The 14,920-nt window shown below is 39.3% G+C and overlaps 1 protein-coding gene across 4 annotated transcripts; it reads right to left on the bottom strand.

Annotated features, from left to right (window-relative positions):
* Window positions 1–991: 991 nt before the first annotated feature.
* LOC115054271 (solute carrier family 22 member 4-like) lies at window positions 992–14,670 on the bottom strand. 4 transcript variants are annotated; one of them, XM_029519412.1, is made up of 12 exons: window positions 14,166–14,668; window positions 13,526–13,708; window positions 12,500–12,603; window positions 12,178–12,332; window positions 11,831–12,002; window positions 11,151–11,277; window positions 10,755–10,852; window positions 10,227–10,441; window positions 9,702–9,884; window positions 9,418–9,553; window positions 8,334–8,432; window positions 992–1,502 (listed from the first exon to the last, which is right to left on the bottom strand). In XM_029519412.1, exons 1-11 carry the CDS (start codon window positions 14,538–14,540, stop codon window positions 8,363–8,365), a joined length of 1,818 nt encoding a protein of 605 aa, XP_029375272.1. In that variant the 5' UTR covers window positions 14,541–14,668; the 3' UTR covers window positions 992–1,502; window positions 8,334–8,362. The 4 variants fall into 4 exon arrangements, with proteins under 4 accessions (XP_029375272.1, XP_029375274.1, XP_029375275.1 ...); XM_029519414.1 differs by lacking the exon at window positions 992–1,502 and adding an exon at window positions 4,156–4,185; XM_029519415.1 differs by lacking the exon at window positions 992–1,502 and having other exon boundaries at window positions 7,107–8,432; window positions 9,418–9,561; window positions 9,710–9,884; window positions 14,166–14,670.
* Window positions 14,671–14,920: the final 250 nt, after the last annotated feature.

Below are 14,920 nucleotides of genomic sequence, written 5' to 3'. Positions count from 1 at the left end.
GTTCACACATGCAGGAGAAATTGTGGAAGTGACGAGGCAAACCACCACCACATTGTTTGAAGCTGCCTGAGGTTACAAACATTTTGGGAAAATACCCAGAAAACAATTCAGCGTATTCTTGGACACTAAATTCCCCTGACATGTACAACTCTATCTTTTTGTGTTTGTGCCTCTTTGACACCATGCGGTTAGCCCAGGGGAGTTGGCCTGCGTTGGTGTGTTGGTTTTGTTTGAGTATAGGACTGTTCAGGTGAGTTTAGTTGCTGAATCTGCTAGTGTAGCTTGTATTGCCTCCAACTCCTGCACCCTCTATACTTTCATGCCCCCTACCTAAACCAGGGTCTTTATCCCCACCCCGCTTTCACTGGTGCAGTTGGTGAGAGGTTCGAGTAGTTGACAGTGGTGCACAAGTTTCTTGTGTTTTTTCTAAATTAGGGATTTACCAGAAGAAATAACAGAAAGTGATAGACATCTTCTGAAGATACTGACCATAGCTGCGCAAAAAAAAAAAAAGAAAAAAAAAAAGAAAAAAAAAAAGCAATCAATTCTAAATGGTTGCAAACCAACCCACCTGCAGTTAATAAATGGCTGGATATTTTAAAAGAGATTCATGAGATGGAAAGGTTGACCTTTTTACTGAGACTGAGAAAAGACTTGTATAACACAAGAGGAATAAAATAATTTTTTTTTGTTGGAGTAAGGAAGGTGGGGTTGTCAACTAAAAAAAAAAAAAAAAAAAAAAAAAAAGTATTAATATGTATCATTTGCTTTCCTCATACAATTTCTTCAAATTAAGTAGTACTGTGTAGAAACCCACGTCGATAATCCATAAATATTGTATTGGTTTAGAAAAAGTCAAGCTGTGATGTTTTTTTTTCTGTGCTGTGCAGTTTGTTGATTGTCATATTCAAGAGACCTGATAAAAATTTTAGGTATCAAAAATAAATACTACCTTTGAGAAACCTGAGTGAGACTACTTATTTGTTTTTTAATGACCAGACAGCATATTGCATGGCGTTTCATTGGATTGCCTTTTATCATAAATTTAATTTAATATTTTGTTTTCACTTTTCTTACAAAGAGTAGAAGAAAAAATTACATACAAAACAGATAGACAGCAACTGACATTGTTACTAGAAGCAATTGAAGCAATAAAAGGAAAGACAGAGGTTACACGAGGATAGCTACAAAACCCAAAACAGTCCAGTGCCTCCTGTCTCATGATGCTGTCAGGGATATGAGTAAAAAACAAAACAAACACACACACACAAAAGAACCCTGAGAGGATGATCAACACCTTAATTTGTAAAAAAAAAAAGAAAAAAAAAAAAAGAAAAAAAAAAAAAGACCAATGCCATATAGCAGCCTGATTCATACATTGGTCCTTGAGTTCTCATCAAGTAAGGCCAAAAATGGCTTGGGAAAACAGAAACATGTCCCCTTACAAAGTGTCTGACCTGTAAATACCGATAAAACTTTGACTGAGGGAGATGATATCTAACCTGGAACAGAGAGAAAGAAGCAAAATTATTATCTATGTAAAGATCTGAAATGCAACAGAAATTTCTCCAGTCCAGAAACACCCCATTCATCAAGCCTGGTTTAAACAAGTGATTGCTTGTTATTGGGGCATTTATCGAAACATTTGGTAATCCCAGGACTTTTCTTATTTGATTCAATATCTTTTTACTAATGACAAAATTGAAGCCAAATAATTTGTGGGGTGGTTGTGCCATTGAGAAAAGCAATGCTGGGAGTGAAGTTTGTGATACAGACATGGACTCATTCAAAGCCAAGGTGGAGAGGAACAGTCATCATAAGGAAAACCCCCCTGCCAGAAAAGAAGAGCTCTTGCATTTGCAGCCCAGTGATAATGACTAAAAACAGGGAGGCCGAGACCCCCATTTTTTGCATGCTTCTGCAAATGGGCTTTAGAAATGTGATTTATCTGCCCACACAAATGACAGGACCACTGAATCCAGTTGTTAAAAAAAAAAAAAAAAAAAAAGATACAAGAATCATGGAAGTGCAACAATTTTAATTGCATTAATATGGCCAATCATTGAGAGAGGAAGCAACTTCCAGTTCTTAATAAGAACTTTTAGTTGATCCAACATCTCCAAAAAAAAAAAAAATTCAATTTCAGTAAAAATTTGGGGTTTCTGGATGTCTTAAGGCCAAGATAGTTAGTATGGGTAGTGACTAATTTAAATGGCAAAGATTTCAGGAAAATAGGACACATGTTAGTCAATGGCGTAAACTCACATATTTCTCAGTTAATTGATTTTATATGATTCAGGAGGTTGGGAACCATGACCACTGGGTCTGATAAACAGATCAATAAGTCATCAGCATACAAATTAACAAGGCTTTCAACATTACCAAATTTTACATCATGAATATTGCAAGTGGCTCGAAAGTAATATCAAGGTAATATCAAAGAGGAGAGGAGAAAGAGATGGGATTTATTTTAATTAGTGAGGACAGAGGATATTGGTTTAAGATAAATTAATTTCACTCATTCAATGAAATTTTCCCCAAATTCAAATTGCTTTAGAGTCTTCAGCATGTAAGGCCATCTGATCGAATGCCTTCTGGGTGTCAAGAAATACCACAGCATCACTGAGTATATTGTATTTAAAAGTAGATGAACATTACTAAAAGAAAACCAACCTGGAATAAATCCAGTCTGATTAGGGTGTACAATTGTGGAAATGTGCTTTCCTAATTTTGTATCTAAAACTTTAGCTGTTATCATCTTCAGATCACAAATTAAGAGAGCAACAGGTCTGTAATTTCCAGGATCCAAATGCTTCCCTTTCTACCTTCAAAAGCAAGCAGATACTTGCATCACATAGTGACTGGGGAGCATCTTATTCCTCACAGAATCGTTCACCATTCTCAGCATGAGTGGAACTATTATGTCAAAAGATGACTAACAAAATTCACTGCCGAAGCCATCTGGGCTGGATGTTTTTCCAGAGGGGAAGGCTCGAACAGCATTCAAGAGGTCAGTCTCAGAAAATAGAGCGTCTAAATCATCTCTTGCCACACTATCTAATTGGGGAAGATTTAAATTAGCAAAAAAAAAAATCACTGAAATCTGCTTCAGTGGCCTTTACTCAAAAACAGTTCTTTACAGACGTCCCTGAAGCAAGCATTAATCTCTCTCGGGTTGGTTAGGAGCCTGCCTGATTTAGATTTTATCCTGTGAATGGCCTGTTTGGCCCTTTCTCCTTTAAGTTGGCTAGCTAGCAGTTTCTCCGTGGTAATTTTTAAAAGAAGACCACCAACATGTTTATTAAGAATGGTATTATATTCATATTTCAATTTCAGGATCAGAGGGAAGATATATAAGCCTCTTCCAGTGCTAGAAGCTTTTTTTCAGGGTTAGGGTCTTTAAGACGGCAGTTCTTTTTTCTTGGCTGATTCAAATGAAACAATGTGGCCCTTCATAACTACTTTGAAGGCCTCCCACAAAACAGAATCAGAGACCTCACCATTATCATTTGTAACAAGAAATTTGTCTATACGTGCAGTCATATGCTCAATGAAAGACTGGTCCTCAAGAAGAAAAGGGTTGAAGCGCCAGCTGTATTTTGGACGGGAAAGGATATCTCTGAAACTAAGAGAAACCGGACTATGATCAGATATTAAAATATTATGATACGTCCCCTTTTAATCCCATGTCCCAACCCTTTTACACTCCAGGAGACCAACAAATGTATCATTTATACTGCTATGTGTTATGTTACCAGATACTGACATCATCCCTGTAAGAAAAGCAATCTGGTATATAGTAAAACAACAACACATAACGAACATAGTCTGAGGTAACACACAAACAAACTCATGACCCTGAAGTCCTCTACCCGCCCCACCGACATCCCTTTATGCTCGGCCTGAAGCCCTCTTTCACACCTAACTCTAATCAAGCTGTGATAGCTAACTAGCCCATTTCAGCTGCCAAACATAAAAACCTGAGTCAGAAAATCAAATTGACAGCCTCTTAAAGTGTTACATCGAAATAGTGTTATGATCCCTTTGTACCGAGGGGCCACCTTAGTCTTAAGATATGTTCTTTAAGTCAGTGTGAATAAAAACCAATGCCTCCATTGTTGTGCTGAAAACCTTAAACCGATCTTGGTGTTTTACCTGGAGCTTTGCTGGTGTTAAGACCACGACCTAGGGAAAGGAGGACACAACACAAAAAGCCAGATGTAGTTTGGCAAAGTAAGGTTTTATTGCCTTAGATAATAGAAAAAAAAAAGAGGAAATGGGTAACATAGCCAAAGGAACAAAACTGAGGAAGAGGGCCGATGGATGCTGGTCAAATCAAAAAAGGAATGAAACATAAAGAGGACTCACTGAGCTATGTATCTCTATTTGTTTGACACCAAAAGCGAACACAAAAGCTACCTGCCTAACTAAAAACACGAATTACAAAGGACCAGCAGCCCTGCACCTAGGATGTCCACACATCACCTAATATGTAACAAAAGTTACATCAGCCGTCAGTTCTGTTATATAAAAATTTAAACTTGGCCACACTTCTTCAGAGCACAAATATTGATAAGAATACAAAGTTGAAAACTAAAACAAAACTCTGTTATAAGGAAGTACCAAATATCTCCAATCTGCTGAATACAAGGTTTCGAGGGCAAAGCACAGCTGAGGTGAACCGTCCGTCTCAGACAGCCGCCCGGACTGACTGACGAGTTGCCTGTCCTGTAGACTTCAATCCGGCATTTGACCGGAAGCGCGGCTGGTCGGTCGGTCAGGTGCCGCACCAATCCGAACAGATGGGCGGGTCCAGGTGAAACGGAGGGAAGGAGGCGTGGCCAGGCGTGCAGGAGGCAGAGAGGGAGAGACACACACATACCCTACAGCCGTAACACTGGAAAAAGCAGGCTGTGCTCCGCATCCTCATCAGGATCTCGGTGCACTCAGGCGCAATCTGGGAAAACGAGCCCACTCCAGCCGTCGTCCTCTCCGGAGACGAAGTGCGCCCGGTCTATCACCACCGGTGAAGTCTGTTGGTTTACCCCCCTCTTCGTGCTCAGGAATGCCGATAATCTTCGACCGGTGTGTCAACCGATTTGGTTCCCCCCAAATTCCTGTTCCCCTTTACGCTGATTTACTGCTGAGTCGTGCGTAGTTGCTAAGTTACCGTGCGTACTTAAAGAAGAAACACAAATAGAAAAACAGCTGGGTGTACGGAAAGCGAAATGGAAAAGGCAATGTGTAGGTTACTGGTGTGTTATTTATTATATAAAAAAGAAATTGAGAATGCATTTGTTCGGCCATTCATTGTCAATCTTTGTGTAAATGGATGCCAGCTAGCATAGCTGTGCGAGAGTAGCCTACGTTAAGTAAACCTCACTGCCGGATCACTTACACTAGTTAGGGTTAGGGTTAGGCCAACTCTAATGCTAATGTAGGCCAAGATGCCAACATGTTAAATAAATTCCTCTGCCCCCCCATGTCACTTTCTCTGTTACTTGACTGCAGCTACAAACCTCTCCGTCTCTTCCTTTCTGATGAAGCTCCCAAACTCAGCTGGTTCTGTCAAAGATAACGTTTTGTGTCGGGCTTTAATACAAGCTAGGCTAATGGACGTTAGCATTAGAGCTGTCCAGTTAGCTTACGTTACAAGCTAACGACCCTGTTTCTTACCTTGCTCTACGTTTCTCGTCCCAAATTCACCGTCACCACCTTTTTAAAAAAAACATTGGTAATAGAAAATTTCGGTGGCCAAACCATTTGTTGGGGGGGGTGTGGTTACAATTAGGAAGAAAACAAGTTACTGAAATACTGAAATATTAGTCAACAGGACTCGGAGCTACATAATCTTTCACAAAAATAGTTCATTTCAGTGGGTGCCTTGTTCGCTTTACTGGTCTAGTCTGTGGACGCGTCCTGTCTCCGGTCGGGTCTCGGTCCGTTCCTGGAGGGGTGCCGTCACCCGTCTGGTCTGGTTCGGCCTAGGTCCTGGGGGGGGCGCCGTATCTGCATTAGCCCAGTCCATTACTCGCAACCAACTAACTCTTTACATGCATACACATTACATACATATATTACAGGGTTACCGTACATATTCAACATTACATACATTACAGTAAGTCATACAATCACCATTACATCATGTACACATATTAACATATTATTATTAACACTAACCCCGGGGTTACATTACATCATACATTACATTTACATCACATACCCTAGCCAGGAATCGAACCCCTCCCACCTAGGTGCGCCACAGCGCTGCTCGAGTTGCAGCATACATTTGCGCTACTTCACCATTTCACATTTACGTCACCTGATCGAAACGTGATGACGTGTCACCCAGGGTGGGCTGCGATTGGCTCCAGCATCCCACGTGACCTCTTCTTAGTTCTGATTCCACGCCTGTTGACTTGTTTATAATTTTTATGAGTAAATAAATACCATGCCTTACACCAGAATTTTTCTTGTGTATATGCTACAGTTTAACCGGCTGATCGATCAATGATATTTATGTAGACCTATAGCCTATTTTATGGGCATGTCGTGCAAGAGATAACAGATAATGTGTAGGCTTCCAAAGAGCGCAAAGTTGATACATTCGGGCGGCCAGGATGAGCGTCTGTCATGTGGGTGTATGTTCTTAAAATGGTAAACTTGTGTTCAATGAGTTCGTGAATTATGAAAAATACGGACACTATCCGGTGGGTGTTTCCGAGGAGCAGAAAGGTTTCATTCGCAGGCGCTCCGCCCGTTTCCAAATGAACGGTAAGTAATAGTAACGTTATACGTCAAAAATAATGTCATCAGTTCGTCAGTCGAGCATGCTAACTAGTTAGCTAGCAGTTCATTTCGAAGCGACTAACTAGTGTAAGTGATCAGGCAGTGAGGTTTGCTTAACGTAGGCTACTCTCGCACAGCTATGCTAGCTGGCATCCATTTACACAAAGATTGACAATGAATGGCCGAACAAATGCATTCTCAATTTCTTTTTTATATAATAAATAACACACCAGTAACCTACACATTGGCTTTTCCATTTCGCTTTCCGTACACCCAGCTGTGTTTCTATTTGCGTTTCTTCCTTAAGTACGCACGGTAACTTAGCAACTACGCACGACTCAGCAGTAAATCAGCGTAAAGGGGAACAGGAATTTGGGGGGAACCAAATCGGTTGACACACCGGCCTTCCGGGTCATCCGCTTTCAGCTTTAGCACGTCGTTTTCATCCTCCAGGCAGGCTGTGCGGCTCTCATGGTCCAGAACTTGCTCTCCATGGTTTCAAACTTCTCCAATAGTTCCCTTTGAGAGCTCTGCACTGCCTGCAGTGTTTGCTCTGATTTATCAAACCTTTTGAAAAAGTGTAAGAGATCCAAAAGTGCAGCACCACCGTGTGCTACAGAATAAAGCCAACCAATACATTTTTGCCTAAGAGAGTAACATTGTTAAATGTAGCAATGATACTCAATTTTCTTTTTATCGTTTTATCTTATCTAATTTATAAGAAACAGTTGACACTACAGGTCTAAAGTGTTTAAGAACACTTGGTGGTTGAACAAAAAGACAAACAGGGTGATGATGATAAAGATGTGTGTGGTTCTGATCATTATACTAAAGGATGAATTGGAAATTTTAGTCCCACGTCATGGCTGAATACCCAAAACCTGTCAATTCATGCCAATCATGAATTTATTATTTTACACATACTTTGTGTAAAATTATACATATACTGACAACTGAATGTCAATCAAGTAGAATCAAGTCACCTCCTGTATGAGGTAAAGCAAGAAATGAAATAACATCTGCCAGTGATGCAAACGCATAATAATATTATTTTCAAATACCAAAATGTAAAATAATATGTGACCCAAAACCGAACCGCTATGATAACTGAAATGTGTTGCCTTTCAGGTAAAAATATATGCTCTAAAATATTCCATGTCTCCTATTTTATTTGTCATTGTCAGATTATAGATTACAAATACTTTATATATCCAACTTCCTCAGAAAATCAGACTTTGATTGAGAACTTGTCAAGTGTCCCAAAATGTCAATTTTGTTTATGTGTACTTCACAACTGGAAAAGCACTTTTTACAACCTTAAAAAATTTTTTGGATAATATATAATTATTTTAGACTTTTTATACTAAAATAAGGCAAGAGAGGAATGCAGAGACGCATGACATGCAGCAAAAACCTAAGATGGATTCAAACCCAAATTGCAGTGGTAAAGGCTCAGCAAGCGATCAGCCTTGCCATTTGGCACCAGTAATCTACAATCTGAGCTGCCATGGTACTCCAATTTAGGAGCAATATGAAGAGCTCACCTACTGCAGGTCAGTAAGCTTCCAGGTTATTAGAGTGGACTATCATGGTCTCCGGTTGTTACAGGATATTCTTCTCTACTGGTGCATGGACAGTTCATCCTGTTATAAGATAAAAGAGGAGACTTTGACTTAGACAACTTCAATTTCATCAGCATCATCATCACAAGAAGACATGTTTATCAAAGGCCTCATGCCACATTACCACATTCACCCAAACACGATTTGTACACATTTTAATGAGATCCCAATCTCAGAGAGAAAAGTTAAGCTGTCCAGTCCAAAACTGAACAATGAGCTGAGACCAAACTTTAAATTTCTATAAAACTCTTCTGTAGTTTCATCAGAATTAGGGATGCCTTTGTTAAGCAATTTAATTTGGCATATTGTTGTCATAAAAGTTTTTATTTTAACAGAGTGACTGATTTAACATAAAGTGTTTGAAATGTAGCATTGAAGATAAACAGATTCAGTCATTAATCTTCAACTGGTTATCCGTTTCCGGGTCATAGGGGGTGTTGGAGCCAATCCCAGCTCACACTGGGTGAGGGTGGGTACCCCCTGGACAGGTCACCAGCCCATCACAGAGCACAGAGACAGACAGAGACCAACAACCACTCACACTCAGACCTACAGAGAATTTAGAGTCACCAAACATGCACGTCTTTGGACGGTGGGAGGAAACCGGCACAGGGAGAACGGGCAAACTCCACACAGAAAGGCCCCAGGTCTGGAACCGAACCCGTGACCTTCTTATTGTGGGGCAACAGCAGTAACCACTGTCAAACCATACTGCTCATAAACCCTTATTATGATTATTATTATGATTTTGAATTTATATATAAATTCAGGATACTACTTCAATAGAAAATAATTTAATAGTGCAACAACAAAAAAATAAGATTGCTTTAAAATGGCAATTGCATTTTTAACATTAAAGATATGCCTTTATTAAATATATAAAAGAATATCTAATATCTATCATTCTATATAATAATCACCATCAATATCATACTATATTTACTAAATAAATAAAGTTTGGCATAGCAGAAGGTATGTAAGACAGGTGCATTTGTAAGTAGAATACCTTTCTCTTTTAGGAATCTGTTCAATAGTTTCTGGGAGAGGCTGTCCAAAAGTCTCAGGAAGGAAGAGAGCGGCAAAGGCAGATATAACAGCCAAAGTCCCAAAGGTGATGTGTGGAATGTGTTCATTATATAGACCTAAAATACGAGAAGAGGTAGTTCAGATGGCAGGAAATGATTGGTTTTCTATGTGTGAATTTACACTGTGCAGAATAAGATGAAATCAGATTAAGGTAGGCTGATTAATAATAATAATAATAATAATAAAAAAAGAAAGTTTACTCACCTAGCTTTAACAAAAATGGTGTTAGGCTGCTTCCCACTCTTGCAACAGTATTGGATACCCCTGTTGCTGTGTTCCTGAGCTTTGTTGGGTAAAGCTCTGCCATATAGACAAGTATCATGGAGGAGCCAGTGGTAAAAGCATATTTACCCAACATCTTCAGTGCAAGAGAAATATTTGATGAATCTAAAAGATGAGAAAACTTCTGTTTTGAACTGAACAAAGAATAGAAATACAGTCTTCCCTAGTATACAGCTCTTCAATATTTATGATTGAACTGAATGTTGGATTTCTGATGGGAAGATGAGGAACTATTAAGTTTTGAGGCTTTCCTTATGTTTGCACTGACTATAAATTTGAAGCTTTGGCTGTTAAAAGCAGTGATGGAGATCGATTGATCTTCAAACTGAGCACCATTTATGTCAATAGATGTTTTTAAGTACATGATTCTAATTATTTAATGACACTTGTAAATGTTTTACTTGTTGTTGTTCTGTCGGTTTGTTTCATTCCTTCCTTTAAGCTTACTTTGAGGCAACAGTTGAATGAAGTACAGCGGTACTGCTCCAAGGAGCAAGATGCCAGTGACAGAGAGTCGTCGTGGAAGATATCGCAGAGCTAGCCAACTGGAAATGTATGCTGGAATCTCAACAGCTGCAGAGATAAAACAGCTGATGTAGGGGTCTACATGAAATTGGGATGTGCTAATGGCCAGACCATAGTATCCAGTATTCATAGTGAACCTAAGCAGGTGAGAGGAAAGTAGACAGATGGCAGAGTTGTTTCAACAGAAAAGTGGACACAAAGATGTTCAATGATCCATAAGCTTACACACATGTGACACATATGTTCCTGAATGTGACAATTATTATAACTGATGTGCTATTTTGAATTAAGTAGCAATATAAGTAATGGGGTTAGGGTGATAGTAAGAACTTGAGAATTGTTTGATTTAATTGAAAACGTCACTGAGTATTAAGCTGTATTAACTCAAGTTCTCACTGAAAATCTCATTGCAATTTTTTGGTGATTCGCATACTCAGATTGTTCACTCACATCACCAAGCAGAGGATGAGGGTTCTGACTAGAATGTCGCTCTTCCTCAGGAGATCAAAGATGTTATATTTCTCCTTTCGTGTTTCTGTCCTGTCAATCTGCAAGATAGGCGAAGCTCAGTTGGACACATTTTTCTCAATTGCCTAATATTAAAAGCACTTTCAAACAGGCACGGAAAGAACATGCATCCTGAATTTTCCTGTTTAGTGTAAACTTAATCTTCCCACAAGTTACTGTCTAGCATGTTCCTTTGTATAACATTTTTGATGACTGTGACCTTATTTCAAATTCCCTTTGGAATCATTTTGATGATTTCAACTTCTACGTACTGAAATTCCTCAATGATTGAAGTATGTCTTGAGGAGGTTGAGTCCTGCATGGTTTAAGTCAACTTACCCTGTAATATTGAAAGATGACACTCGGAGCCTGAACTTTATTCCACTTTGCAGCCTTTCTCACTATGGCTTCAGCCTCCTCCACTCTTTCCTGAGAGAGGAGCCACTGAGGAGACTCTGGGATTAGCCTGCCCCATTACACAGCACAGACAGAAAGTTTCAAATCTAAAAGTCCAATGTTTAAAATGTAAAACCAAGCTTTAAAATGCCTGGAAAATTGATGCAGATTAAAGAACCATGAAGCTAATTTAGAATTAAGTTTGACTTGTTTTTGTTTTTGAAGCTTTCACTTCATGATAAAGATGTAAACTGTAAAACAGGAACAGGCTCTGATCACTTGAATTTGCCCTACTCACCCTACGGGACGAAATAAAGTAAAAGTGAATACTGGTCACAGTCTGCATTGGAAAGTGTAGTCTGATTTAAAATTTAGAATCACTCCAACAAACCAGAGTTTGAAAAGAAGACTGTATGAGCTATGTATCTTTTTCAGGGACGTGCAACAAGTCTGTAGGCCAATCTACTATTCTGAATACAATTATGCGTAATTTAATTTTTGTAATTCATTGATAGATAAGAAGAGATTCTGTTTTTCATTTGAACATATACCCTGTTAAAAGGCAAGGTATTCAATTCACAGTCATTGGTAAACCAGCTTTTTTTGTAGTGAGTGCAACATACCACCAGAGGGGGAGGTAAGCCAGGCCAGGAACAGATAATGCCAACAGGAGAGATTTCCAGTCCCGTAAAAAGTAGGCAAAAAGAGGCAGCATCATGTAGCCAACAGTGAAGCCTAAACATGTGCCTAGAGAAGAGTAAAGGACTCGTACATTGCCAGTAAAGATCTCAGCTCCTGCACACAAATAGAATGCATGGTAAAGAAATTAACATCGCAAAATTTGAAGATGAAAAGTGGAGAAGTACAGTATTTCTGACAATCTTTTGTAGTTTGTATAATCTACATTGATTCAAGACATTGAAAAAGCATAGAACTATTATATTCTCTAAAATATGATGCTTATCTTTACCCAGCACTAAAGCAGCTACAAAGTTGGATATCTGCCCCAAAGCACTGATGAAGAAGAGGATGCTGAAAACAGCCCATGAATCACAGAAGACAAGAGCTAAGGTAAAAACAGTCTGAATTGCCGTGGTTCCAAAAAGAATAGGTTTCCTTCCAAATCTGCAGCGAGAAATTCAGTGAACAAAGTACAGGTGAGAGTAATAAACATTTATACCAAAATATACATATACTGTTTACACAGGTGGTTCATCTTTCAGAGTTCAAGGGTATGAGTATGAGCCAGCAGATGTGATCAGTACAGCACATGGAGCTGGTGTTTTCAGTACCTGTCTGAGAGCTGTCCTGAAAAGAATGATCCCACAAGAACTCCAAGAAAGAAAACTGTGGAGGTGAATGTCTGCTTCCAGTGCTCACTGCACACCAGGTCAAACTGGGGCATCCATTAAAACACATAAACAGGAAGAATTCCATGTTAATGTTACAGATTTAATGATTTTTATAAATGCTCTTCATTGCCAATGTTTCCCTTTTATTCTTAGCACATTCTATAAAACTGGCTAAATTAACAATGCATTTGTCCAACCCTCAACATCTATGAATATCTCATTTTAAAGCACAATCTTTAAAACTGTGGGATACAAAAAAAATCTTAGACAACAAATATGTTGATATCTTCTTCCCTGGATACACTCTGAGGCTATAAACAACCCAGTGGGAAATCGCAGTGGGAAAGTCCAACAGGGTATTTAAACAGATGACTTGGGAGGTATAGAGAGAATTACTGCTACCTTTAAGTGTCTTTGAATCAGATATGCAAACTGTCACTTTTGTTATTCCTCCAGTTTTTCTGTTTTGTGTATCTTACATTAAACACAGACTATCTAAAGGGCACACCCTTCTGACTCTACAGTGAAACAGGCTACATTCACATGGCCTACTTATAACAGAGATACTGGCTGATGAGATTACAAAGACAAGTTGCAGTGAACTAAAACTGTTCAAGGGTGTGTTTCTGGACCGATCTTTGGAATAGAGTGAGTGGTTTATTCAGTCATGTTCGTCATGCACTGAACAAAAAAGACAAAGGACCAACAGGGAAGGGAGAAGCTTTGCCTCAAACAAATTCATTAGAAAAATGCAAATGAAATACAAACACAGGTGAGGAGGGAGTGGTGATGCACAGAGTAAGCTGGCATGGCAAATATCTGGAAAAATAATTGTGACACCGAAGAGGGTGCAAGACAAAAACACAAACTACAGAAATGGGAGTGTGGGACATGAGAAGACTGTGCAGTGACAGATAACTTCAAATTACAGCAACAAGCCCAGTCATAGTCATCAAGTACACTCACCTCAGACACTATGGTGGATTGGTAGATGTCTCTGCTGTAGTTCCATCCATCCACACATCCTTCCTGCTCCAGACCAGTGAGGTTGATGTCTCTTCCAGGAGCGTATCCCTGAGCAGACAGATTACGAAGGACATCCAGTCTGTATCTGCTGCATCTGCTCAGCTCCTGTTTCCCATTCACCACCTCAAAGTCACATCAGCACAAATGTTAATTTATCAACTTGGTATTTCCTTGCTGTAACTCATCTTGGATTGTGGGAATTTTAAGGGTCAGTTGGTAGCACAGCAGCCAATTGCCAAACTCAAAACCAAGTGCAAGGTTGACCGCATCTCATTGAATTGCATCACTTTCTTTCTAAAAGAAGAAAGCTTTCAGGTATAACACAGTTGGTAAAACAGGTTTGCTTACAGGTAAAACAGTTGTTTTTTATTTGATGTAAGAATAACAGCAATATTGCAACATGGCGTTTCTTTTTGGGCTTGGCTGCACAAATATTGTACTCATACTCAACTTTCACTCATAAGGCAATTTTACACAAAGCCCCCAAGACCAGCATGCCACTTTGTTTTTTTTTCTCAGTCATCTCCCACGGTACATTTTGGAGGTAGTGCTCATCTCCTAACACTAATTGTCTACTCACCATTATTGGGATGGCAGTTTTATGCCAGTCTTCAGTGAGGTTGTCATTAAGTATCTGGCAGTGATGACTTGGTACGGCCATGAGGAAGACCAGAGCGAAAACACCAAATCCATTCGGGATGGTGCTGGCACAAAGCAGGAAAAAGACTGCTTTCTGATAAAATCCACACTCACCAAGAAAAGCTATGGAGTCATCATAATTCTTCATATTCTCAGTATTTGCGTCTTTTTCAAAGGATACTTTTGTATCCAACGTCTTCCTGGGTGCAACGCTTTCTTGTTTCTCTCTCAAAAGTGTGAATAGTTTGTGGGGGAAAAAAAAAAAAACAAAACAAAACCTCCAATCGTGTTTTGGCTTGCCTCTCTCAAAGTCCATGTAATTTATAGTGTAATAGCAGCATTCCAGAGTTCATTGCACAACATGATGTAACTGGCAGGAACTACAAATAGGTTAAACAGTTTAATGCGCTAAGAGTATTGTAGAAATGTTCTTGTTTCCCACAGCTGCTAAGCCGGAACACCTTCATCAAATTGGGGTATTACTGCAGTCTTCTAGCCTTCTGCCACGCTATCCTTGCCTGCCATCTCATGGTGCAATTGTTACATTGCCACTTCCTTATCCATGTCCAACTTATGCCTCTCCAAATCAGGCTTTGTCCTCTCTCGCTTGCTTCCTTGTTCAAACTAATTTCTTCTTCAGAAAGTGGAAATAAAAGCTTATCTTTTAGCTTCTTCATGGCTATAATAATGAGTGAG

The sequence above is a fragment of the Echeneis naucrates genome, chromosome 14 (assembly GCF_900963305.1).
Source record: "Echeneis naucrates chromosome 14, fEcheNa1.1, whole genome shotgun sequence".
NCBI lineage: Eukaryota > Metazoa > Chordata > Actinopteri > Carangiformes > Echeneidae > Echeneis > Echeneis naucrates.
This window is presented reverse-complemented; position numbering and strand designations above follow the sequence as displayed.